The 26,080-nt window shown below is 43.8% G+C and overlaps 1 protein-coding gene across 19 annotated transcripts in view; it reads left to right on the top strand.

The window, feature by feature from the left end:
* The window catches only part of HMBOX1 (homeobox containing 1), a 137,069-nt gene that overhangs the window by 49,085 nt on the left and 61,904 nt on the right, over positions 1-26,080 (top strand). For 14 of the 19 annotated variants that reach the window (XM_071742241.1, XM_071742237.1, XM_071742226.1 and 11 more), the window contains exons 2-4: positions 3,112-3,195; positions 16,933-17,412; positions 20,330-20,415. In XM_071742241.1, coding sequence (XP_071598342.1) covers positions 3,173-3,195; positions 16,933-17,412; positions 20,330-20,415 — 589 coding nt within the window. In that variant the 5' untranslated portion in view covers positions 3,112-3,172. Of the gene's footprint in view, positions 1-3,110; positions 3,196-4,439; positions 4,522-15,876; positions 16,006-16,932; positions 17,413-20,329; positions 20,416-26,080 lie in introns of those variants that run through there. The other 5 variants (XM_071742236.1, XM_071742230.1, XM_071742231.1 and 2 more) reach the window with 4 other exon arrangements.

Genomic DNA, 26,080 nt, shown 5'->3' with positions numbered 1-26,080 from the left:
TGAACTTTAGACCAGCATTGACTCAAAGATTATTTGTAACCCTTTTCAGATAGCAGCTATTCTGTTCTGGCACCAGACATAGGAAGCACTGGCTTCCTCTCCCCTCTACATTTGATTCCCCAAGTCTGGAATCTCCATGGAGGCAGACCTGAGGATTCCCTGACCTGTCTCACTGCTTGGCTCTGCATTCCACCTGGAGTCATTCTGCAGCAACCTCTACCATAGCAAACCCTGAGAATTCCTCTTGTTTTCCTAGGAGCTCTCTCCTGCTCAGCTCTGCTGAAATGCTCTCATCCTCTGCACTCACAGATCTGGAGTCTCTTGGAAAAGTTCCTTCTCTGTTCCCATCCCACATTTGGGTTAGATCCTAATGGCTCTTTATTTATGACCTCTGAAGTCTCTACCTTTTTTTTCTCTCCCATTAGTATCACTAATACCATTGTCTTGCCTTTGTCATCTCACACCTGAGTTACTGCAGCCTTTTCTTTGGCTCTCTAGCTCATCTCCTCATGTTCCAATTTTAATACTGCATTTCATGATGAAAGGAGGTGATCTTTTCTTTGTGGCTTTTGCTGTTTGCTTCCTCCACACTCCTCATCCTGGAAGTGAAGCTTTCTCTGAGGAATCCAGTTCTCTATCATTAGCCTCTCTGACCTTCAGAAACTTTGTATATATTGAAGTCTAGTTTGTTCCTCTTTGGAAAACAAAACAGCTCTCTGTAATAAACTCAAGATTTGGCAATAAGTCAGAAGCATGATCTCATATTTTTTGTGACTGCTTCAGGGAAAATGTTTGAAATGCAGTCAAGAGATGGAGCAGGGAAGTGTTTTGGTGTAGAACTGTCTTTAAAAGGTTTGGGGGTGGCTGACTGCAAAGCAGCCTTTGTGTTTGTCTTTTCCATCCATCTGTACTTGGCTGTCATGATTTCTCTCCCAGGTCACAGTGTGTGACCTGTGATCTGCTGGGACCACTCATCTTGTCTGTGACCTTGCTCTTGGTGACCTCTTTTCCTGGAGAGGAAGGCAGAAACTCACGACCCAGATTTAAGCCAAATGAATTGTTTGGGAAATGGCAGCAGCCAGCTCTAAACAGCTCCTTCCCTGAAAACACCCAGGGCTCTCCCTTGCCACAGCAGGGTGGGAGGAATCATTTGGGGGCAGACTTTAAAACCCCTGGGAATGTTGGTGGCCAGGAGCTGCCTGCTGCTACTTCTGGAAGGTCTCATTCAGCCCAGCCTTGTGCCCTGAGAAGTCCCAGGTTTTTTTTTGCACAAAGGAAAAAAAGAAAAACAACCCCTTAAACACTGGTATGGTCTTTGTACACCCAGTGGGTTCCAGCTGGAATACATGCAGCTCTTCCCCAAAGCCTGTAGCAGGTCAGGCTTTAATGTCTGGACCACCCTTACACACTGAGAAGAGCCAAAATGTGTCCATCCACAAGGCTTGGTTATTTATATTTTCTATTACAGGCATCTCTTTCTGGAGCAGAGTAATTCATCCCCTGTGCTGCTCTGTCCACTTGTTTTCTGTCCCAGCTCACATACACCCTTAGCCCAAAGTGTAAAATCTCTCTGGTTATTTCTGCATCTGCCTGGATGCAGTACCCTGCCTTTCTCCTTCCCTTTGGATAACAGTTCAACCTCTGAAGCATTTTCAGTCCATGTTGGTTTGTGGAGAAACACCTGAGCAGTGGTAGCTAAAGGAAATTCTATTAGGTCATTCCTTTCCAGACACAGTACCTGTCTTCAAAGCTCTTTGCAGATGTTAGCCAAATAATCCTTTTAATAGCTTTTGTGAGTTAAAAGGGTGGGTAACTGTCATAAGGCTAAATGATTGCATAGATTAATTTACTTGTGGCCAAAAGAAATCAATTGTAATTTAAATTTTTGTCTCTGGGCTTGATTACACTACAAGGCATCAACTTCCTTCTTAGGAATCTACCATGTGTGCTGAAGTGTTTTATGTCTGTGATTCCCTCTGGTTACTTGGACACTAAAACACTGACCTGTGTCAGGAAGAGCGTGGCCAGCAGGTCCAGGGAAGGGATTCTGCCCCTGTGCTCAGCCCTGGGGAGGCCACAGCTTGAGTCCTGTGTCCAGTTCTGGGCCCCTCAGCTCAGGAAGGAGATTGAGGTGCTGGAGCAGGTCCAGAGAAGAGCAAGGAGGCTGGGAAGGGATCCAGCACAAGTGCTGTGAGGAAGGGCTGAGGGAGCTGGGGGTGTTGAGGCTGGAGAAGAGGAGGCTCAGGGGAGACCTCATCACTCTCTCCAACTCCCTGAAAGGAGGTTGGAGCCAGGGGGGGGTTGGGCTCTTTTCCCAGGCAACTCTCAGCAAGACAAGAGGGCACAAGAGGTCTCAAGTTGTGCCAGGGGAGGTTTAGGTTGGACATGAGAAAGAATTTCTTTCTGGAGAGGGTGATCAGGCATTGGAATGGGCTGCCCAGGGAAGGGGTGGATTCTCCATCCCTGGAGCTATTTCCAAAGAGCCTGGATGTGGCACTCAGTGCCATGGGCTGGGAACCACGGGGGGAGTGGATCAAGGGTTGGACTTGATGAGCTCTGAGCTCCCTTCCAACCCAGCCAGTTCTATGATTCTATGAATACTCAGCTGGTTGGCCTTGTTTAGATCTGCAAAGTAGCCATTTTTAGTCTTTATAATTCATAGGCTCTTTGGATGTCAAATATTATTTACCAGATTGAAGACCATGGGTCTGTTGCAAGCCATGTCAAAGAGAGTGAGGCTTTAGTGCTCCATTTAAAAAAAAATAATAATAATAGTACAATTCTGTGAGAAGAAATTCTAATGGTTCCAGGGAGCATTTTTCTAAACCATGGTTAAATTTGGTGACTGCTATACAATCTGTCTTTTAGCAGAAGGATGGATTGTGTAACTGAGAGGGATCCTGAAAGCTTTGGGGTTTTTTGTTTGCTCCTTTATTTTTTAATTTATTTTTTGTATTTAAAATGAGAAATGACCTGGCCTGGTGAAACTGCTGTAAGGTTATTCTGTGTAAGCTGGTTGTATAATTGCATGCCAGATAACAAGAAGTCAGAAGTTATTTGCCTTTCAAAGAAATCTCTAATGGGTCTCTGTATTTTAATTGTGTCTTCCAGAATGGTGAATAACACTGAAGACCCTCAAGAGGCTTTATAACGTCCCATCCCCATGTAAAGTATGCTCAGAACTTTTCCAGTAGTGTAAGTACAAGCTTAAAAAAACCCACAAAAATTAAAAGTTGTTTGGTGGTTTTGTCTAAAAAGAGCAAATGGTCACAATGATTATCAGCAGTTGGCTAAATTGGAGAGTTCCACTGGTTTGGCATTTGCTAGACATTAAAGGCAGGGATGAGTAGCTTTTAATTCCTCACTTCATCTGGCTGATAGATGTTTCTACTTTTCTGTCACTGAAAAAGAAGGGAAATCACACAGGTTTTAAAAACTCAGTCTTCATCAGAGAAAAGGGAACATTGAAAAAGAGAGTTCCATACATCTGCTGAATATGTTTGAGAGTTTTTTGAGTTGTGCAAGAGGGTTTAACACCCTCTAGAGAAAAGGGAACATCAGAGAAAAGGGAACATTGAAAAAGAGAGTTCCATACATCTACTGAATATGTTTGAGAGTTCTTTGAGCTGTGCAAGAGGGTGTAACACCACTGTAGGTTTAGGGAAAGTGCACCATTAATACAGTGCCCAGCCAATGCAGAAAACCCAGGGCACCCAACACTAGAATTGGGTCTGTTGGTCCAAGCAGCTACTGCTGCATATTGTATCCTGCTACAAATTGAAGCTGTCTAAATCTCATCCTTGAATTTGAGCCTATTAGTTTGTTCCTTTAAATGACCTCTATAATGGCTCTTCAATGTAATTGGTATCCAGGCTGTTTCTTCAATAAACAAGCAAATGAATTTAAAAGCTTGAAGCTTGTCAGGCTGAAAGGAAAGGCTTGACCTGTGCTATGCTGTCATCCATCTCTCTCCCTGGTCACTCCTGTGTCACTGGTCCCCAAACTTCTTTTATAGGCACAACCAAGTCCCCTGGCAATCAGATTTTTCAGATAATTTGACCTCTTGGCTTCTGTTTGTGCCTTGTGTCTGAGTTAGAAAGAGAATTCCTGTCTACAGCATTAGGTAGCCAGGAACTGGGCTGCTGTGAATCCAGCCAGATTTTCCCAGATGGTTTATTTCATGGATGCAGATTATTCATTTAGTGCATGGACATTTCACTGTGCAAGTGGCTGTGCAGTCACAGGGAAAAAAAATCACAACTGCCAGAGGTTTTGTGTTGGAAACTGAACTACCAACGAACTGAATTCCCAAAAAACTTCTTGATGCAACCATTCATTAGGTTTTTTTTCTGTTGCTGGTATCTTAGTCTTCTATTCAAAGCAAGTTGTTTCCTACTTCATTGCCAGTCCCCTGAGGCACCTCCTCTTCTTTCTTTTAGCTGGAAATATGTTGGATTTCAGTATTAAAATCACCACTTGAAATTGTAAAGATCTAGTTCCCAGCAGGAAAGAAGTCTGGAGGTAAGGCCATGCTGCCCTGTGCATCTTTATTGTACTGGTAATTCAGAGTTTGCAGAGTGATCTCAAGAGCTCCTCTGTGCTTTGTGTGAGCACAAGGACTGTCTGTCAGCTTTAACTTTGAAGCAGCCTTTTAACATAAATTTCCAAACTGTGAATTATATAATTTCCTTTTGCTTTAGCGAGGTTTTTGTCATGTTCTGCCCCTCTGCAGTTTTATTGGATATTACTTTGTTCTGTTGCTTTCTGGAATCACTGTGGCACGTTGCTGTGCCCTGTTAATCAGCTGCCACCCTCCAGCAGAGGAGGAGAAGATTTTTTAATTTATTCCAGTATATGTGCAGTTAACATGGTCACCAAGAATGCAGCATAAGTAGAAGTAAATAATTTTTTGACTCTGTGGAAGCTGGGGGGAACCTATTTGGAGGGGTTTAGAGTATTAAATTAGAGAAAATGGGCCAAGATGACCCATTTAGGTATAAAGTTTCTAGATTAAGCCATAGATATCCTTTTGAAAAGGATAAGTGGGCATTGTGGTTTCAGAAGGGGAAGGAAGAAAATAGTCTTATTAAAAAAAATAAAATAAAAGTTCTAACTTAAATACTGAACAAGATTAAAATTGAACAGTCTTAAAACTACCATGGTTAGAGTAGTTTGTTTATTCCTACTGTGGGGCAGCATCCTCTGTCAGAAGGGCAAAGTAGGCTGCTGGCTGCAGTTACCATCATCTGCCTTATTTTTATCCACACTTAGGTGAGAGTCAGTACTTGAGAGGAATTTAAGGCATGGTCTAAATACAAGACTCTTAAAATTTGGTCCTAAAAGAACTGGTAACTTGTCTGAAATCAAGTCTTTCTGTAGCCAATGCAAGTGTATCTCTGGTGGGTTCTCCATAAATAAAAGGAGAGTAATTGCACTGCACAGGCTCACAGCAGAATTACAGAATCACAGGATGCTGGAGTTGGAAGGGACCTCTGGAGATCATCCAGTCCAAGCCCCCTTCCAGGACAGGGTCACCTGGAAAAGGTCACACAGGATGGTGTCCAGGTGGCTTTGGAATGTCTCCAGAGATGGAAACTCCACCACATTTCTGGGCAGCCCGTGTTCTGCCACCCTCATAGTCCAGAAGCTCCTCCTCATGTTTAGATGGAGCTTCCTATGTTCATGTTTGTGCCTTTTACCTCTTGTCCTGTTTTTGGGCACCACTGAAAAAAGTCTGAGCTCATCCTCCTGGCACCCACCCTTGAAGTGTTTTATAAGCACTGGTAAGATTCCCTCCCTCAGTCTTCTCCAGGCAAAAGAGACCAAGTTCCTCAGCCTTTCATAAGATGTCCTAGTCCTCTAATCATCTTTGTAACCCTGAATTGCTTAATATCTGTTAATAGTGAGAAATGACCATCAATATTTTTGTTGGATGTTTCAAACCATCTCTCAAAATACCATTTCTGATAGAACTGGACAGCTTCAACATTGTCACTTAAAGTTTACCTGAATTATTGGGTGGGTGCTTATGAATCTGACTGCCAGCAATGACAGAGCTGTCTTGGGAGTGAGTAAAAGCCTGCTGAGTGGAAAGAAAATGGGTGTGAGTAATGCAGATGAAAAAGGACTGGATTGAAACCTTGTCATCATTTCTGAAAAACACCAGGGAGACAAGAATGAGTATGTGACTGAGACCAAGGCCAGCACACACTGAAGAACAGGCACTGGAGTTACAGTGGCTTAGAAAGTCAGCACATGGCTGAGCTGTGTTGACTGTCCAGCTTCCCTGAAATGTGACACAAAACACATTGATTCAACCTGGATGAAGAGGACTCAGCAAATTCACTCTTTGTCTTGAGTGACAAGGTATTGTCACTACTTGGTGGCTGTAGGAACGTTCAGTTGATATTTTAAGCTTTTTTAACCCAAACAATGTCTTCTCTAAGCCCTCAGTTTTCACCTTGAGACAAGCCAGGTGGGTCAATTCCTGATTTCACACTCTGTAAGGGACCTAAGGGAAATCTTGATGTATGTGTGTCTCTTTTACCTACTTCTGCTTTTGCCTTGTCCCCATCTGTTGGGTTGGTAGTAGCAAGCAGCACAACCTCCTCTAAGCTGATTCAGCTTGCTAACCAAGGCAGAAACTAATTATGGGTGGGTTTGTTGGTCAGTTGATTTTCCTGCTGGGTTAGTGAACTGAACTGGGCTGTGGACATTTCCACCTGGTCCTGGAGCTATGTAGAAGTGCAGAGTGTAGGTCAGTTTAACTCCTCTCATGCAACTGCCACCTCAGGACTTGAATCTCCACATGCTCTCCTGCTCCAAGCAGGGCACAGAAAGATTTGGACTTTACCTAAAAATATAGACTGAGTCTTCTCTATGTCATGCAAGAGGAAATTTCCCATGGTCAGATCTGGGCTACACAAAGAGATCTTGGTTGCTTTTAGAGTACTAATTAGGATGTTTGTTTCTTTTTGGAATGCTTTTAAATAAACTAAAACTCATATAAAATCATAGAGTTGCTTTGGTTGGAAAAGACCTTTAAGCCCATTAAGTCCAACCCTTCCCCCAGCAGTGCCAGGGCCACCCCTGCCCCATGTCCCTCATCCCCACATCCCCAGGGCTTTCTCTGAAACCCCTCCAGGCATGATGGGGACTCCAGCCCTGCCCTGGGCAGCCTGGGCCAGGCCCTGACAACCCTTTCCAGGGAGAAATTCTTCCCCAGCTCCAACCTAAACCTCCCCTGGCACCACTTGACTTGTGCCAAAAGTTCCTCTTCTCCCATCCCTTGTTCCTTGGGAGCAGAGCCCGACCCCCCCTGGCTCCAACCTCCTCTCAGGGGCTTGCAGAGAGCCACAAGGTCTCCCCTCAGCCTCCTCTGCTCCAGGATCAGCACCCACAGCTCCCTCAGATGCTCCTCACAACTTCTCCAGACTATTCCCCACCTTCTTTGCCCTTTGGACATGAAGCAGCTGTAGCCTAAAGCTCATGTTTTTCCATGATTTATATTCTTCAAGGAGCCACTGTTACCTGGTCCTGAGTTTTCCAAGTATAATCTCTGTCTTCACTAACACTGAGTGCCAATAAAACTGTTTTCTAGTAAGAAAAAAGTTTCTCAGTAGTTACACCCAAAATCAGGGGTAGATGAGGTTTTGGTTATTTGCTGGGTTTGGATTTTAGTTTTCTAAACTACCACATATCTTTTTTAAGGAAGTGTGTTGGTTGTTACTGCTGGTGATAGAGCCAGAGGGAGAATGAAGGTGCCTGAAATAATTCAGTGTCTCTCCTCACCTGTGGGAGGGAGGTGGTGGGAATCCTGGTGATGGCATTCCTTGAAACTTGTCCTGCTCCTTGTCAGATCTGATGCTATAGATGGACCATGTAGGATGGCTGTGTGTGTGGTGAGAAAACACTCAAAGTTTGCCCAGGCACTTGGTCTGTCTCTTTGCAGAATGCCTGTGGGACTCTGAACAAATCATTTTGGCTTGTCTGAAGGCCAACCCCTTCCTGAGAGCTCTTGGTCTCAAAACTGAGCATGGTTTTCCTTCCCTGCCTCATAGGGGTACGTATGGAAAGATGTGTTGCAAATATTTAGATACTCCAGCTAGCAGGATTCATGGAGAAGGATTCTGAGATTCTGCCTCTGTTTTAATAAAGGATTGGTCAAATCCTGAGGTGAACTGGAGGAGGCAGAAGACAGCAACATACTCACCCTGCACCTTGAGAGCTGAAAAAGCCATCACCTGCCAGCCTGGTGTCTAGGGTTAGGCCCACATCTCAGTTTTATTCCCACAGTGATGCTACTCACATGGGTTCAAGACAGTATTTTGATGTGTTGGTGAGATTTCCTCAGCTGTGTAACTCAAGCACCCAAGTCCCACCCCAGTTCTGGTACAGAGCTTATCCATCCAAAGTTCCATCTTTGCCTCCTGAATCCAAGAGCTGCTCCTTTGCTCTTGGCACAAGTTGGGGCTTTGGGCCCTGGTTCAGCACTCAGCTTTCCTCTCTGGTTGTTAGGTTTCTGATCCCTCATTCTGTCCTTGAATCCAGCCTCAGTGTTTGAATTCCTGCCTCGTTACCGTGGAATTGCAACAATAGGAGGAAACTCACATTTTGGAAGCAGGGAAGGTTAGGGTTAGACAGATAAGGTGTCTGTGTGAGTCAGTCTGTGGCTTGAGTCGAATTCAGAAGTATCTGGCTCCCAGCCCTGTGCTTAGTCAGAGGTCAGTCCCTTTTTAAAGATTTGGATTATGACAATAATTGGCATTTATATTATGTTTTTGCCTTGTAAAATCAATCTCAAGTTCTCTCTTTCCCAAAGACACAAAGTAGATACTACAAAGCAGAGCAAGTTGTTCACCCAAGAGGAATCAGTGACAAAACTGCTACAGCTTGCTTACTACCAATGTGCCAGCATCCAGTAAAAGGTATTTTATCAGCAGTGAAGAATTTCACAGACTTGAGGAGTGGAACAGCTTGTGTAGAAGTAGTGAATCTGGGTTTGGGGCTCTTTAACTAGCTGAGGAACTTGAAGCCTCCTGAAGAAATGAGATGTTGATATTCTGCTCTCAGCTTGCCTTCAGTAATTTGTGTAGCAGGGAGTATTTGATTACGTTGGATTTATTTTCAGAAGTTTCAGGCTGCTCTTATTAACTGTCACCATTTTGATGGAAAGCGTATGGCAGTGTTCTGCATTCCTAAGACTCTTTTGCATTCCTAAACAGAACCAGTGACGTTTAACCTCGATAGATCAGCTCCTGGTCTGATTTCAGTCCTTGCTGCAATGTGAGGCTTTCGTTTCCCTGGGCTGAGAGCAGTCATTACAAGCATCACATTTGGTTTGTGAATCAGGATGAATGGGAGTAGAGTCCTCTTTGAAAATCAGGACTTAGAGATGCAACTGCAGGAGATAATTATGCTAACTAATGTATGGAGAAGGATGGCTCAATGTTCGTTGACATGATGAGCACTTGAGGCCTGACTTTTTAATTTTTTTCTCTCTCTCTTGAAAACTGGTACAACTCCACTGAAAACCCTGGAGTTGCAAGTGATGAGCAGAAGTGTTGGCTCAGATGAGTCAGATCCTTAATCCTCTGCTGCGCCCCAGAATTCACAGCATCAGCTACTGGTTTGAAGGCAGCTTTGCTTAGTGTGGTGCAAAGCTTTGGGTGTTTCTGAAATATTTAAATTGGCTGTGAGTAAAAGGAGATGCTCTTATTCAGTAGGAACAGAAAAGGCCAAAGCTTGAATTCCAGAGCACTAAATGGTGTTATACCCCAAATATCCCAATTTTATTCCATCAGTGCCTTAGAGCTGTGCTCATTGGGTCACAGTCTTTGCCTCTGAGCACGTGTGCATGGTGTGAGCAGTTTTCTTGTGAAATATGTCAGCCACTCTGTGGAACACCTATAGCTCAGGCTGCAAGTCTCTTGAGCATCTTGTAGGAACCAGCTGCATCCTTTGGGATGGGCAGTGGTGGGTGAGATGTAGAAAAGGAAGGAGGAGTGAATGAAACTTTGCTTGGGTCCTTAGGAAAAAACAAATGGAGAGAGAAACAAGCTTGCATGGTATAAAGCATAGTTAAAAATAAACTGACCATGCAGCCAGGAGTAGAGTTTCTTGGTAGCCACTGGTTCTTATAGAAAACATATAGAGTGGTAGTTGATGTGAATTAGCTTGTTGAGTATCAGGCTGCTTGATAAGCAAATGATTCAGCCTTTGGAGGTAGCAGTGCTATCCTTAATACCCATTTTTGCTTGCTGTCTAAATCAGAGAGCTCACATAAAAGGGAAATGTAGAAGCTCAGTCACACCAAACAAGGCTCCTTCCACCAGTGTGTGGTTGGCACAGTTGTTTCTCTGCTCTGTGTTTTTAGTAGCTGGAAGACATCCCTCTCCTCACTGCTCAGATACCAGCACTGTGTGCATCTACACACAGAAAAAAAACCTGGCAGGCTGAGGAGTTCAAGCTGTGAGAGAGTGACAGTTTAAACACTTGTGTAATTAATTAGTAGTAGAAAGTAATTTTTTTCCTGTATACTTTGGGGCAACCTACTTAAGCTGGAAAGCCACAAAGCCAGGAGAATGGTGAAGGGCCTGGAAGGGATGACTTATGAGGAGCAGCTGAGGGCACCTGGATTGTTCAGTTTGGAGAAAAGGAGGCTGAGGGGTGACCTCTGTGCAGTCTGTGGCTTCCTCACGAAGGGAAGAGATGGGACTGGTTCTGATTTCTTCACTCCTGTGACCAAGGACAGGACTCAGGATTGGGGTGAAGGTGAATCAGGGGAGGTTTAGGTCAGATACCAGAAAAGGTTTTTCACCCAGAGGGCAGCTGAGCAGTGGAACAGCTCCCCAGGGAAGTGGTGACAGCACCAAACCTGAGTTCAAGAAGCATTTGGATGATGCTCTCAGGCACATGGGGTGATCCTGGGGGTGCCCTGCACAGGGACAGGAGTTGGACTCCGTGATCCTGATGGGTCCCTTCCAACTCAGCATATTCTATAATTTACTTGTGATTTTCTTTTCCATTTAAAAGAGAAGATTGTGTTCTGTGACACCAAGAAGGTACATGTTATGTTGCAAAAAATGATGGTGCTATAAAAAGCAAGATTACAGATTTTGGAGATGCTGTTAGCAGGACATGTAGTGCTCTTAGGGTTCCACCCTGGGCCAACAGGAACTGTAAATGTCAAAGAAAGGTGGAAATTGGCATCTCTCCCCATCCAGTTTGCCAGTTGATGGGACTTTATCAGAATCATTCTTAAACCAATTACCAGCCCTAGTATCCTGTTCTGAACACTTTGGCTCTAACCCACATCCATATTATGCAGATTATATCAAATGCAGGTCTTACATCAAAAAGCACAACTGGATTTTTAAGTCTTGAGCTTTGCAGAGCTTATTAGATAAAGCAGTGAATTTTAATGGAAATTTGGAGAAGGACCTGTGCAGAAGAGGATCTCTTCAGTGATGCTAGAGTACTTCCTACTCCTGCACAGTGAGTAGAAGAGTGGAAAAAAAATATTTTTCATGATCATTAAAAAGTCCAGAGCCATTTTCTCAAGTGTTAGAGGTGTTAAGGCAGGTGTCTGGCCCTCTTCCCAAATGGGTAATTGAATTGCTTTGAACTTCTGCGAGTTCAATCGGACACAGACTTAGCTCATAGCTGGTTTTATGGGATTATTCTGCTGTGTTCCATCACCTAGAAAGTCAGTGGCAGGTAAATGATTCTTGGATCTGTGTGGGCTGGGGCTGTGACAGGAGGTGAGAAAAACTTGCTGGGTGTCTTTCCTTTTCTCTCTGAAAGAAGAAGATAAGGGAAGAGGTCACCCATATCTGGCCATGTACCCCCACTCAAGATCAGTGCTTGGAAAATGCATAGGGAATCCCCTGTCTAAAGGGTGAAATTTATGCAAAAAAGAAGCTAAAGTCTTGGTGGGATGACAAGGAAAACCAATGGTATTGAGGACACTTATGCCCCTGAACAGCCCTCACTCCAAAAAATGGTGTTAGAAGTTCAAAAGAGTGATTCTGTATCTGGCTGGTTGAGACCTGCTGGTTGGTTTACAGCCTGTGGATTTGGGAGGAAATATAAGTTTTTTACTTAGCTTCTTATAGTTCTCCCTTCAATCTGATATCCAGGTGCCTCAGGTTCCTTTTGGATGACCCATGAAAGATAGGCATGAAGTTTAAATGCTTTATAGATACCAAGAGGCAGTAAATTGAATTGTTCCATCTTCCTTGGGGTGTGACTGCCAATTTCATGTAAGAAATATAAATAAGATTGATACTTAAAGCTACCTTTTTTTTTTTTTTTTTTTTTTTTTTTCCCTGTGAGGATCTAAACCAACTTGATTCTTCTTAAGGGCCAGATTCAGTTATTAAAATCGGTCAGTTTTAGTTTTGAGATTCCTTGGTACTTTACAGAGGTCTCTCAAGATTTCAGGGAGAAAAATGCTTGGAGATCCTCTCTTGGTCAGCTCTCTTTTTCAGATGTGTCCTCAAGCAAATTTAACAGCCTGTTGTAGCTGTTGAGAGTTTTGGTAACTGATCAGATCAAGCATTTGATCACAAGCTAAAATCTGTTAATATTGAGGATATTCTGCTACTCTGGCAGCAAAGTTTGACCACAGCAAAACACTTGGTCCCCAGTCTTTGCTCTCAAGCAAAGTATCTGCTATCTTTATTTTCTCCTGCACACCCCCAATCATTCTGCTTGTCCCTATTTTATTTTATTTCTTGTTCCTTTTGCAGGTGATTGTATTTCACAAGGAAAAAGAGGGGGGAAGCAACTTGAATTCTAGGTAGCCAGCAGAGTTCAGGAGGCTAAGAGGCTCTTATAGCAATATGGGGGGGGTGTGAAGTAATAGAGAATATCCATTACTTAATGAGGTGAATGAAATTATGATGATTCTAAAATGGCTGATTTACTTAACTGCTGTGTGAATTGATCTTTAAACAGGGTAAGTTTATTAAAATATTTTGAAAAGAGAAAATAACTGAAGCCCTGCTAGAATAATGCTTCTAAATAATGTTCCTTTAGTTATTCATTAAAAAGCAGTAGATAGTTGGTAATGTTGGAGCGTGTTCAATAATACCACGTTTTGCAATATTTGTTTTGGGGTTTTAATGGAAAGTTCCCAGTTCCTGCAGTTGTTTTCAGGATGTAAAGCTCACTCAGAAGCATTATTTCTAGATCTCATGGTTTTAGAAAAGTACCTGGAACTGTGAGTAGGAGTTCAGAATGAAGATGACCACTAAGAAGGATGTCAGATGCTGTGTAAGGAGAGGCAAGGTAGTTTTTACATCCTTACATGACATTAATGAGACCAGCAATGAGATGCTGTGTGTTTTTAAGTGTTGAAAAATGATGCAAAAGTTGTCTAAAAGGGTTGGAGGGCTAGAAGAACACTTTGCACAGACAGACAGAGCTGCATGGGGCCTTGAGTAACCTGACCTAGTGGGAGGTGTCCCTGCCCATCCAGGGAACTAAATGATGATGGGTTTGTTTTTTTTTTTTTCCAAATTACCACCATTTTCCCAGAGTTTGTGTTGAGCATAGTATAATGGATTTAATTTGACAGTGGGTTTGCTACTCTTAGATTTCTTTTACTGCAAGCCCTTTAGCAGCAGTCCAGTGATTACCAGGGCTCTGTAGAACACAAGTTGGAAGTCTTTGAATATTTTATTCTTATGGCAGAGGATGGCCTTGTCCAGCAGTCCTTCCTTTCCTGTGCACTTTAAATTACTGCATGTGCATAGCAGATCCACACTGCATTAAACTGGGACAAATTGGAGGCCAGAGCACTTTCCCACATCCAGCCCTGTTCAGCAGAAGGTCACCCATTCCTCTTGCATGTAAGAACACTGGAGTTCATTATGTGTAATTCACCAGTAAATCACTAAAGGATACTTAGTATTCACTAAAGGATTATATGTAATTCACTAAATGATATTAATTTGGCCTGAGAATCCAGATCTGGAAGCTCAGCCCTGATATTTTAGAGGAATAAGGGATCACACCCAAATTTCAAAGGGAATGACTGGCCATGGCAACAAACTGCTGCAGGAAATGGGGAGTTCAGTGTTGGTTGACTTCTTTAAGCCCTCTGGAAAGTCATGTTCTTGGCAGATGTGAGTTTTTCAGTTCAGAGAGACAGAAGGACAGAAGTTTTTGGTTTCTAGGTCTGTGGCAACCTGGAGATGGAAGGAGATAATCTGAATTACGTTTTGGTATTAAGCATCAAAGAGTCAGCGAAGGAGAAATTTTGAGCACAGGTAATTCTGGGTGGAGTTCATTAAATGCTCCAGCCCAGCAAGTACTTGAGCACATGAGAGCTGGTGCTGACAGATAGATGACATGAGAAATACAGGTGAAAAAAAGACAAAAATGGGTTTATCTCCAAGGAAAAGCGAGCTGACATACCTAGTGAAAACCATCTTACGGCCAGATGTTTGAGAAGAGATTTTCAATTTATAAAGCATCTCTTCTGAGCTGCCAGGGGGGCTTTCAGGCTGTGCAGGAGTTTATGGTGTGAGTCAGGAAGACAGTGTGACTCCTCTCCTCACAAAGCTTGGAGGGAAGAAACAAACCTAGAACACAGTGTCTGCTTCCAGACGCTCCTTGTCGAGCTCTGAACGTCTCAGCCTTGAGCTATGACTTCCAAATTTTAGTTGTTACAATTCCAGTCAGTTGCTAGTCTACTGCTGCATTGGCTGCTGTGCCCTCCTTTTAGTAGAATAGTCTGGGTGCTTGTCTTTTAAAATTTAAAATGGCTTGTACGTTTGCAGTAATCAATTGTCCAAAGGACAGCACATTCCTGTTAGACCAAAGCACTTATCCAGCTGTAGTCCGTCTGTCTTCTAACACAGTCATTTTCTTGGATGGGAGTCATCCCCTTGCCTTGTCCTCCTGCTTCCATCTCCTCCATATGCACTGCTGAAACAATGGATGGGGCTCAGTATTTGCTTGAGGAGGCCAAAGATGGGAGCTTCTTCTCATTTCTGGATTTTCCAGGCTGTAAATGCCATTTTGGTGGATTTCTAGGACCATGTCTGTACCACTGCATTTTAGCTACAGCTCTACGAAGCTGTTCCTCAGCCCCAAGGCCACTTGGCCACATCCATACCACCACACACCCTTAGCCTAGAGTGGCTACATCAAACAAGAGCATTTGTTTGTGGTTTCTGCTCCGTGGAAAATCTTGAAAAAAGGGCTGCAAGTTGGTCAGGATTGCACTGGTTGTGCTGGACCAAAACTGTGCCAGAGACAGTTACAGTGATTTAATAATGCTGCAGACAACTCTGTGTAAATGCTGTGGTGCCTCTTCCTGGGCACTGTTTAATTTACTGATACTGACATGGCTGTACCCTCTGACTCAAGGGTAGATCTGTTCCCACTCTCTGGTCAGGTCTGTGTTGTGACATTTTATTCCCTTGAAGAGATTCCCTTGTGACATCCCTAAAACCTACAGGCTTGGTTCACTTAACTGGGATTCACGTATCTGAAAAAGAGGACTCAATATAGAAATTTAAAAAAAAACAAGTTCTGTCATTCTGTGGCTTCTGCTGGGGACTTCTGTGTGCCAGTGCTGAAATGGAAATGAGGAGTGAACTTCAAAATCTGTGGAGAGCCACAGTCTTGACTCTGTTTTTGGTAGCCAGCCCCTCTCTTATTTGTATTAGCCAGCCCTGCCCTTGGAAGGTCCAAGATAATTGTGACAGCCATCATCCCTCTCTTGATTTTCACAGGGTCCTTGGAATTCTTACTTGACTTTCCTGAGGCTGCTGTTTGTCTGCTCTCTCTTCTAGAGACTGTACAGTAGCTCTGTCATGTCTCCTGGAGTTTGAGTGATCTCTTCACTCTGCTCTCCTGCAGGAATTGTAATAAACCCTTGACTCACAGGAAGATTCACAAGAAGGATGAAAACGCCTTGATCTCTTTGCCAAGTTCTGTCTGCCCTCCATCTGCCATCTCTTCTTCTCAAGATCCTGAGTTCTGAAGGAGGTGATCTTGTCATTTTTATGCCATTTGGATCTCTAGTGAGGAGATGTAGGAGATGTCCCTCTGTAGGAAGGGACAGAGGGGAGCATATGGGGATTTTTTTCCCAGTTCAATTTCTGGACTTAGGAGCAAATATGTGTTCATTGTTCTGGCACCTTGGGAAGTTTAGGAGTTAAAAATCTTTTTAATGAGCCACCATGATGATTGAGTTCCATGTGAAGCCAGAATTTGGAGAGGAGAAAAGGCTGTGGGCTTATTTTTTTAAATGAAAGCTGAGTAGTAATTGGATGTGCTGCACTTTCCTTGTTAGGGCAGGCGATGTGTGACAACATTCCAGGTTCAAAAGTTACTGACTTCAGAAATGGAACTTCAGAAACAGGACTTCAGTCACATCAACTTTGGTCCTGCAGGCCACGGGAATTTCCGCTAGGAGTGTTTTTATCTTCTCCTTTCAAGGTTGCAACAAAAAGTTAGGGCAACTCAAAGTGCCCGTGCTTAAGATTCAAAAGAGTTGTGATTCCTAAATCTCACATCAGAACTGGTTAAAGCCTTCCCAGAGAAACTGAACCTCTGGCCTCAACCTCAAAGTTTTGGAATCTGGGATTTCTCTCTGGTGACTACTTAGCAGTGGGCAAAATTTTGCCCAAATCAAGTGGCAGCCTCTCTGTAGCAGCGGTTTATCAAAAGCAAAAGGGTACTAACTGCAGGTTGGTTGGAGAAGGTGCAGGGAATGTTAGGAGAAGAGAGAATTGCTATTTGAGCACTTCAAAGAAAACAAACCCTTCAAGGGAGGTGAACTGTCACGTGTGGCTCTGTCACGTGTGTGACTTCGGACCAGAATTGATCTTTCCTGCGCGTGAGGTACTTTTCGCCTTCCTCAAAGACCTAATGAGCTGAAATCTTTGCTTTTATATTTTCCCTTGGTTTTAGCCTGCTGGAAACCATGTCTCACTACACAGACGAGCCAAGATTTACCATAGAGCAGATAGATCTGCTCCAGAGGCTGAGACGCACGGGGATGACCAGGCACGAAATCCTGCACGCGCTTGAAACCTTGGATCGTCTTGATCAAGAGCATAGTGACAAATTTGGAAGAAGGTCCAGCTACGGAGGGGGTTCCTACAGCAACAGCACCAACAATGTCCCAGCATCTTCCTCCACAGCCACGGCTTCCACGCAGACCCAGCATTCTGGGATGTCCCCATCACCCAGCAACAGTTACGACACCTCCCCACAGCCTTGCACTACGAATCAGAACGGGAGGGAGAGTAACGAGAGGTTGTCTGCCTTCAATGGGAAGATGTCACCCACCCGTTACCCACTGGCAAACAGCTTGGCTCAGAGGTCGTACAGTTTTGAAGCTTCTGAAGAGGACTTGGACATTGATGACAAAGTGGAGGAGCTGATGAGGTTAGTAGAAGTCTTTGGAAAAAGTTGGGAGGGTCAAAGTTGAGAGGTCTCCGGAACGTATCTGGAATGTATTTGTATGTTGGAGGAGTGCTCTAGTAGTGATAGGTATTAGCAAGAAAGCAGGAACTCCTGTAGGCAGCTATTCCCCTTCCAGTTCCTTGAAGGTCACTGTCTCAGTGCCTGAGATTAGTAGAAATCTGGAAAAAGTTGGGAGGGTCAAAGTTGAGAGGTCTCTGGAATGTATCTGGAATGTATTTGCATGTTGGAGGAGTGCTCTAGTATTGACAGGTATTAGCAAGAAAGCAGGAACTCCTGTAGACAGCTCTTCCCTTTCCAGTTCTCTGAAGGTCACTATCTCAATGCCTGAGGTTAGTAGAAGTCTTTGTAAAAAATTGGGAAGGTCAAAGTTGAGAGGTCTCTGGAATGTATTTGCATATTGGAGGAGTGCTCTAGTGGTGATAGGTATTAGCAAGTGATGTAAACACTTTGAAAATATAAAATATGTCTCTCAAATCAAAATATAAAATAATAGCTCAGATTGTAACAGCAAGAAAGCAGGAACTCCTGTAGACAGCTATTCCCCTTCCAGTTCCCTGAAGGTCACTATCTCAGTGCCTGAGGCTAGTAGAAGTCTTTGTAAAAAATTGGGAGGGCCAAAGTTGAGAGGTCTCCAGAAGACGTTTGCATGTTGGAGGACTGCTCTAGTAGTGATAGGTATTAGCAAGAAAGCAGGAACTCCTGTAGACAGCTCTTCCCCTTCCAGTTCCTTGAAGGTCACTAACTCAATGGCTGAGATTAGTAGAAGTTTGGAAAAGGGAGGGTCAAAGTTGAGAGGTCTCTGGAATGTAATTGCATATTGGAAAACAGCTCTAGTAGTGATAGGTATTAGCAGGAAAGCAGGAACTCCTGTAGGCAGCTGTTCCCCTTCCAGTTCCTTGAAGGTCTCTATCTTAGTGCCTGAGGTTAGTGGAAGACTTTGTAAAAAATTGGGAGGGTCAAAGTTGAGAGGTCTCTGGAACATATTTGCATCTTGGAGGAATGTTCTAGTAGTGACAGGTGTTAGCAAGAAAGCAGGAACTCCTGTAGACAGCTCTTCCCTTTCCAGTTCCCTGAAGGTCACTATCCCAGTGCCTCTCACCTGCCTCTCAGTCTTGTGTAGATAGCCCCTGGCCTCGTGTGGGGATCCAGAATCAGATTTACTGTTGAAATATTTTTTCCCCACACTGTACCAAAAATTTTAATTAATGTTAGTGCACTCGTTTTCCACTCTTATTCACAAGACTTCTGTCAATTCAAGTGACTCCTCCTTCACTACTTCACAACTGTAGTATTCCCTTCCATATATTTATGAGCAGGGAATCTGCTTGGTCAGTGCTTTCCACTGGGATGTGTAGAACATGCATGTTACTGATTTCTGGTTCATGGCAGTCTGGGGGATGTGCAGCCTTCATGTTGGTGTAGGAAAAGACAAATAATAAGAAGCAAAGTCTTCAGTGAGCATCAGTTGGGTTTTTTTTTCCAGACTGACCTTCCTTTACTTCTAGCAGGTTCCTTTTCAGCATTATGGCAAAGGTGAAAGGAGGAGGGGATTATATGACTGAGGATGAAAGTCAGAGTCAGAGGGCTTGATAGCAAAAAGAAGAGGAAAGGCCAAAGGTCACAAAACAGTTTTGTTCATAATATTGGAATGTCTTTTTTTCCCCTAAGATTGCAACATTTATAAAGTACCTATGAGAGAACTGGGGTCCATAAGCTCCAGAATGAAAATATATTTGAAGTAGTTTGGAGACTTGGGGTAAAAGTGTGACTTTTGGGGGAGAGGATTAGAGATGAGCAATAAGAAAAATCCATCAACCTCTTTTCCTATGGTGGTGAGTGTAAAAGTATGCAGGAGTTCCCATTGCTGAAGTTTTAATCATTCCTTTGAGTTTTGGGCTCCTTTGCAAATATCTCAGGTAATGCTTTCAGTGCTTATTTAAACTGAAATTGCTTTTATTTGCAGGCATATGGAGGATGAGTGTTGGGTACAGTAATAAAAAATGAACCCTACTACTAGGGTAGTAAATTTACTAGGTAGTAAATGTTGCATTTAGTTTGCATTAAAATTTGCAAGCTCCAGTCTGCCTTGAATGCTGTTGGGGCAAGAGGGGAGAAGGGAAAGGGAAATTAGAAATAATAAAGCCTAATAAAGTCTGGTTTTAATTGCCTGCCCTTCTCAGAAGGGAGGGAGGAAGAGGAAGGAAAAATATATGTGTTTACTGCAGCTGAAATTTGCTGCATATCACAGTCCTCGTGCAACCTCCAAATTATTTTCTTTTTAGCATAGTTTTAGTGCCTTCTGAACTATCTTTGCACACCTTGTAAAATTCATACAAAGGCTTTAAATAGCTGTCACTTGTTCATTCAGCACAAGCTGGGGACTAAGGAATTTAGGGGTGGAGGAACTGAGGCTGCAGAATCTTTTCTCCTTTGGGTCCTTCCCTGAAAAGGTTGGAGGAAGGTTTGGTTATGCATATACCTTTGTGCAGCTAACCAGGCAGCCCCTGCTATCCTTTATTTTTTATTTTTGTGCCTTATTTTTTACGACTGAGGGTTTTATGCTGGGATGAGAGATTTATTCATCCCCGTGTAATGAAACTTTGTGCTTTCCATATGGCAGTGCTGCACCTCATCTGAATTATATAGGACATGAGTCACCCATTCTGCTGCTGGGGTACTTTGATCAAACGTGACACTTGGTAAGAGAAGTGTCCACTGCTGAGGCATTTGGATGATTTTAATGCCTGCCTTCCCCACTTCTCATCCCCTAAATAAAGGGAAGAAGGCTGTTTTCCACCTCCAAAGTGCATTTTGGGCTGTCTGTCTTTTTGTGTGTTCTTTTGTTGTTGTGGGTTGGTTTGTTTGTTTGTTTTGGTAGGAGGGACAGCAGTGTGATCAAGGAGGAAATCAAAGCCTTCCTGGCCAACCGGAGGATTTCCCAAGCAGTCGTTGCACAGGTAACAGGTAAGAGCTCATGGAGACCTTTCTTCATTTTGGGAAAACTGTGTCTAACTGCCTGGCTGTGCACTGTGCAGATGTTGGAATATTGCTTGGCTTTCTGCATTGCAGTGCAGATCTGTCAGCTTAGTCATGATAATGTATGCCTTTGATTTAAGACCCATTGTCCTGCACATCATGGAACTTCCCCAGTGAATCACTTTTTTCTTTTTTTTTTTTCCTTTTTTTTTTTTTTTTTGGTGGCTTATGCTAGCAGATTTTATTTTCCAGCATTATAATAAGCCCAAAGTTCTTATCTCAAAACGAAAACAGTCTTTCTTAATTCTTAAATTGTTTGTTGAGTGTAGCAAATAGATATGCATCTGCATCTCTGGGTATGGTGAGAGAAATATAATAGGTATTTATATTAAATGCACATGAATAGTCAGGAGACACAGCTATAGTTGATATCATTACATCCAGGAGTCAGATTATGGTAGTTTGAAGTTTTTCAATCACTTGCCTTTGAGTCCCCATTAATGAAAATCAGATGTGAGGGTGAGGGGATGACCATATTTCCTCAGCTTTTGCCTTGAAGGAGAAGCAGCTCTCTTTTTACCCTCTGCCTTGTGCCTCCTCTCTCTGAAATTCAGGACCAGGGAACACACTGCAGTGACAGCACTTCTTCCTTGGGTGTTTCCAGAGCTTTATAGAAAGAGTAACAAATTCTTCCTGGTCCTCCATGAGGTGAGGTGGTGTTAGTTCTCTTTTACAGCCTCTCAGTGCTGGTAGCCTGTGGAGGATGAAGACTTGATGATAAGCTACAGATAGCTCAATATCATGTTATAAATTTTATTCATTTTTAAATTCCAACTTGAATAAAGATCTTAAAATAGATCTTTTCTGAGGTTCCTTGATGGCTAGGAATGCAAAACCCAGCAGGAGGGAAGTTGCTCTTTTCTGTTATTTCCAGTATTTTAAATGTCATAAGAACCCATCTGTCTGGGAGGGCTGGGTTTGCAGACAAGCAAGCACTTGAGGCAGGCAGAAAGGTGTGTGCTTGAGCCATGGAGTCAGGAATTCCTTCCACATCATTGAATCATTGAATGCTTTGGGTTGGAAAGGACCTTAAAGGTCATCCAGTCCCACCCCCTGTCATGAGCAGGGACACCTCCCCCTAAACCAAGCCCCATCCAACCTGGCCTGAGACACTGCCAGGCATGGGGCAGCCACAGTTTCACTGGGTAACCTGGGCTGGTGTCTTAGCAACCCTTTTCTGTGATCTTGGGCAAAACTACTTGTCCTTTTTCTGGTTTCAGTGTCATCTGTAAAACAGTGAGATGAACATTTTGAATAACTCCAGGAATGTTATTACTACCCTCATCAGGTGTTAGTATTAGTACTCCAAAAAATAAATGCTAAGCCTAGTTGCTTAAACTGTACCCAAAATGTTAAATATTGACAGTTAGTGGGCCACCCACTTTTGTGTAGTTCTTGTCTGAATATACTCTGGGTTTGGAACACCCAGTCTCTGAATTAACTTCTGAAGAGCTTTTTATAAGGGTGAGGTAATTTTCTGACTCCAAGACTGAGCCTGAAGGTTCCAGCAAGTCCTTCCCTATGAATACAGGCTGAGGGCTTGGGGTTGTTCAGCCTGGAGAAGAGGAGGCTCCCTGGTGAGCTCAGAGCAACCTCCCAATATCTGAAGGGGCTTCAAGAAAGCTGGGGGAGGGCTTTGGACACGGGGGGGTAGGGGGAGGACAAGGGAAATGGGTTAAAACTGGAAGAGGGGAGATTGAGGTTGGACATGAGGAAGAAATTCTTGAATTTGAGGGTGCTGAGCCCCTGGTTGCCCAGGTTGCCCAAGGAAGCTGTGGCTGCCCCATCCCTGGCAGTGTCTCAGCCCAGGTTGGATGGGGCTTGGAGCACCCTGGGCTGGGGAAGGGGTCCCTGACCATGCAGGGGGTTGGAACTGGATGGGCTTTAAGGTCCCTTCCATCCCAAACCCTTCTATGATTCTAGGAAGTCAAACTAGTTTTCCCTTCAAGAGAAGTTATGCAAACACAAAAAAGCTGCAGGAGAATATTTCCAAAACAAGGCAGCATTTTTATTTCAGTCAGTGGGACTTAGGGCAGGCCAGGCTGTGGGATCAGAATCACCACACCAGATCTTTGAGTCTGTATTGATAAAAGCTGCTGATCTAATTATTATCAGCTGGGTGTCTCAGTGCATGTCTTGAAACCCCTGTGTGTAGACTGTAGCAGAGCCAAGCCCAGCCTCTTCACCCCTGGTCATTTTGCTCCTTCCATCCTCACTCTGCTCTCTTGAAAAAGTTGTGAGTTGGTGTTTGAGCTGTGGGATCTCCAGTGTCTTGGCCAGGCCATTCCTCCTGTGAGCAGATGACACCATCATAGAATCATAGAATGGGCTGGGTTGGAAGGGAGCTCAGGGATCATCAAGTCCAACCCTTGATCCACTCCCCCCGTGGTTCCCAGCCCATGGCACTGAGTGCCACATCCAGGCTCTTCTGAAATATCTCCAGGGATGGAGAATCCACCCCTTCCCTGGGCAGCCCATTCCAATGGCTGATCACCCTCTCCAGAAAGAAATTCTTTCTAATGTCCAACCTAAACCTCCCCTGGCACAACTTGAGACCTCTTGTGCCCTCTTGTCTTGCTGAGAGTTGCCTGGGAAAAGAGCCCAACCCCCCCCTGGCTCCAACCTCCTTTCAGGGAGTTGGAGAGAGTGATGAGGTCTCCCCTGAGCCTCCTCTTCTCCAGCCTCAACACCCCCAGCTCCCTCAGCCCTTCCTCACAGTACTTGTGCTGGATCCCTTCCCAGCCTCCTTGCTCTTCTCTGGACCTGCTCCAGCACCTCAATCTCCTTCCTGAGCTGAGGGGCCCAGAACTGGACACAGGACTCAAGCTGTGGCCTCCCCAGGGCTGAGCACAGGGGCAGAATCCCTTCCCTGGACCTGCTGGCCACGCTGTATCCACTTCACAGATGCCTGACTGAAGTTTCACACTCATCCCACTCCACCCCACTCTGTAACAAGGGGGGAATCCAGAGTGCAGACACAGAAGTGGGAGAAAAAATCACTGGATGTCTCTTTCTATCTTGTCAGGGGGACATAATGAAGACTCAACTAAGGTCACTGCTGTTACCTTGTTTTCCAGCCAGATCAATGGGAAACAAGGTAGATCTAAAGGTTAAATGGCTACGTCCTTTTTCAGCTGACCCAGAAGTGTTTCAAATAAAAAATAAAGTCAAATTTTGCACATGATGCAGTTTCACAAGCAGAGAAACAAGGCTTGTGCTGCACCATGATCCATCAGTCTCTTCCTCCCTTACCCTTTGCAGCTGAACTGTGACATCCTCCATATGCTTGGTGGGAAGGGCTCTGGGAGCTGATTCATTTTAAATATAACCTGCAGCCTGGGGTAAGCAGATGTTCAGGACTTCTCTGCCACTACTAAGTACATAGTTATGGCTTATCTGAAAGGAATAGTAAGTCTCAAAGAGGTGTTTGAGGACCAGATTAAAGAGTGTGCTAAGTACCACCAGAAAGAAACATCAGCTCCTTTCAGAAACAGAGGATGGTGAAGAGGGACTGAAAATAGCTGAGGACAGAGATCCAGAGAAGAAAGCCAGTGGCCCAGGACTCTCACTTCTAGACTTGTCTTAGGCCTGATAAGTGCTGCTTGACTTGTGTATTCCTCAGATTTATCTTCAGATGTGTCCAGTGTTCCCATTCAGCTGTCAAACAGGCTCCCAAGGAAGGTCTGGAAATCACTTTTGATTAAAAGCCAGCAGGTTTTACAGGCAGTGGTAATGCCTTGCAGAGACTCATGTTTTCAAATGGTATCATATCAGTATTTACAGGCTTAGTCTTACTGGTAAAGCTGTTCTGTAAATAATTCAGTACACGAGAAGAAAAATAGATAAATAAAATCCAAAGAGGTGGTCAGTAGCAGATGGCATAGGGAAGGAACATAAGAGGGAAATGATACCTTTTCAGAATACTGCTCAGGCTCCAGTGATCCGTGTCTCAGGGTCCTCTTTATTATATTGTGCATTGAGGTGGAACCCTGTTCTGGCCAGTGAAGAGGCTGTGAAAGGAGGCAGTTCTGCAAGAACAGATCAACCCACAGAGGCTTCACAGCCTCCCTCATCATTCATTATAATACAAACATGGCAAGCTGGTTCTGGAGGCTGCAGATGTTGGACATATTTGACTTTTTGACTTGCCCATCCACTGGCTACCACCTTGCATCAGCTGGAAGTCATTTTTTTTTAGCACTTGAAATAAAGCTGCGGCCACATCTCTCAGTTTTAGAGTTCATCTCTTGTGTTTAGGAAAGAGAGTCATCTATTCTGCCCCAGGAGGCAAGAAAAAAAGAAAATGGAAAATTGAGGCTGTCTCTGTCAGAGGGAGAGGTGTTTGGCTTTGCTAGCTGATACTGCCAATTTTTTCTTTTCAACCTCTACCAGTTTCTTTGCTACTCTAAAAAATAGTGTGTGGGGGGGTGTGGATTGGGAGGGGAGAATGGCTTGGAGGGAAGGGAATAACAGGGCATCTGAACAGTGATATTGGACCCTTAGCTGGGAACCTGAAGCTTTGCTTTCTTTTCTTAGTTGGGGCTGGGTTTGAAGTTGGCCAGTTTGGGCATGTAAGGGATGAACTGAAGCTAAACCAGTGTGTTTTCATGTCTTCAAATCTCAGGCCTTGATAAGCTCCTCAGAGGGGGTAATTTTTCCCCTGTACTCATGACCATACTTGCCCCCCATTCTCTGTCTTCTCATGTTCTGTCCTTAGGGCAGGAACCCAACTTCTGCCCCTTGAAACTTCCATTTTACCTAATTTCACTAATTCTCAACCCACTTAGGATTTTGTTTAGAAATCTCTCTCTTGCTTTTTCTCATCTGAATTCTAAAATTGCAATGCACTTTAGAATGGTCATTCCTGCATCAGTCAGTAGCCTCTAAAGCTCACTGAGCAGCCTTGTCCTTACAGACTCTGCAAGAGCAAACAGCTTTTTCCTTTTGTTTTTCCTGTGCTGCAGCAGAAGGGGATGGGAAAGGGTGGAGTGGAGGGACATGGAGCTGAAGGTTAAAGTTAGCTGTTGCAGTAGAACAATTTTGTAAGCTCTCTTAGTTGTTTTAAAATTGCCAGAAACATTAGAAGTCATTTAGATAATTTGTCAGACAGGGAAAATTAAACCTGGAAGACCTTCTATGAGGCTGCCTTGTGTACTGAGAGAAGAGGGCAGATTGGAAAATAGTTGCAGAGTATTAAATGGTGACTTGAAAATAAAGCAGTGATTGATAAGAAACAAAAAACGTAGCATAACACTTATTACTGCTGGTCCTAAATACAGGAGCTGCTTTTTATAGAAACTTTTTTAATGGTGTCTGTAATAAGATAAACAAGAAGCACTTGGGTTGGGCTCTGTATAAATAATCTCCTACTGATAAGAAAAATGACAGTATAAACAGGAGCTAATAATAGTTCCTGCTGAATTTCCTATCTTGTTATTTGAAGCTCCTTTTAACATAGCTGCAGCTTACTTGGGGGGTCTGTATTTAGCCCTACATGTGGTGGGGGAGTTGCCACATTTTTATCAACAATAATTTGGAATCATGCACTGCAATTTTGCTCTAAATGCCACCAGAATTCTACCTGACTCCCAAG

The sequence above is a fragment of the Heliangelus exortis genome, chromosome 3 (genome assembly GCF_036169615.1).
Source record: "Heliangelus exortis chromosome 3, bHelExo1.hap1, whole genome shotgun sequence".
NCBI lineage: Eukaryota > Metazoa > Chordata > Aves > Apodiformes > Trochilidae > Heliangelus > Heliangelus exortis.
The sequence above is the reverse complement of the archived record's forward strand: the minus strand, read 5'-3'. Positions and strand labels throughout refer to the sequence as shown.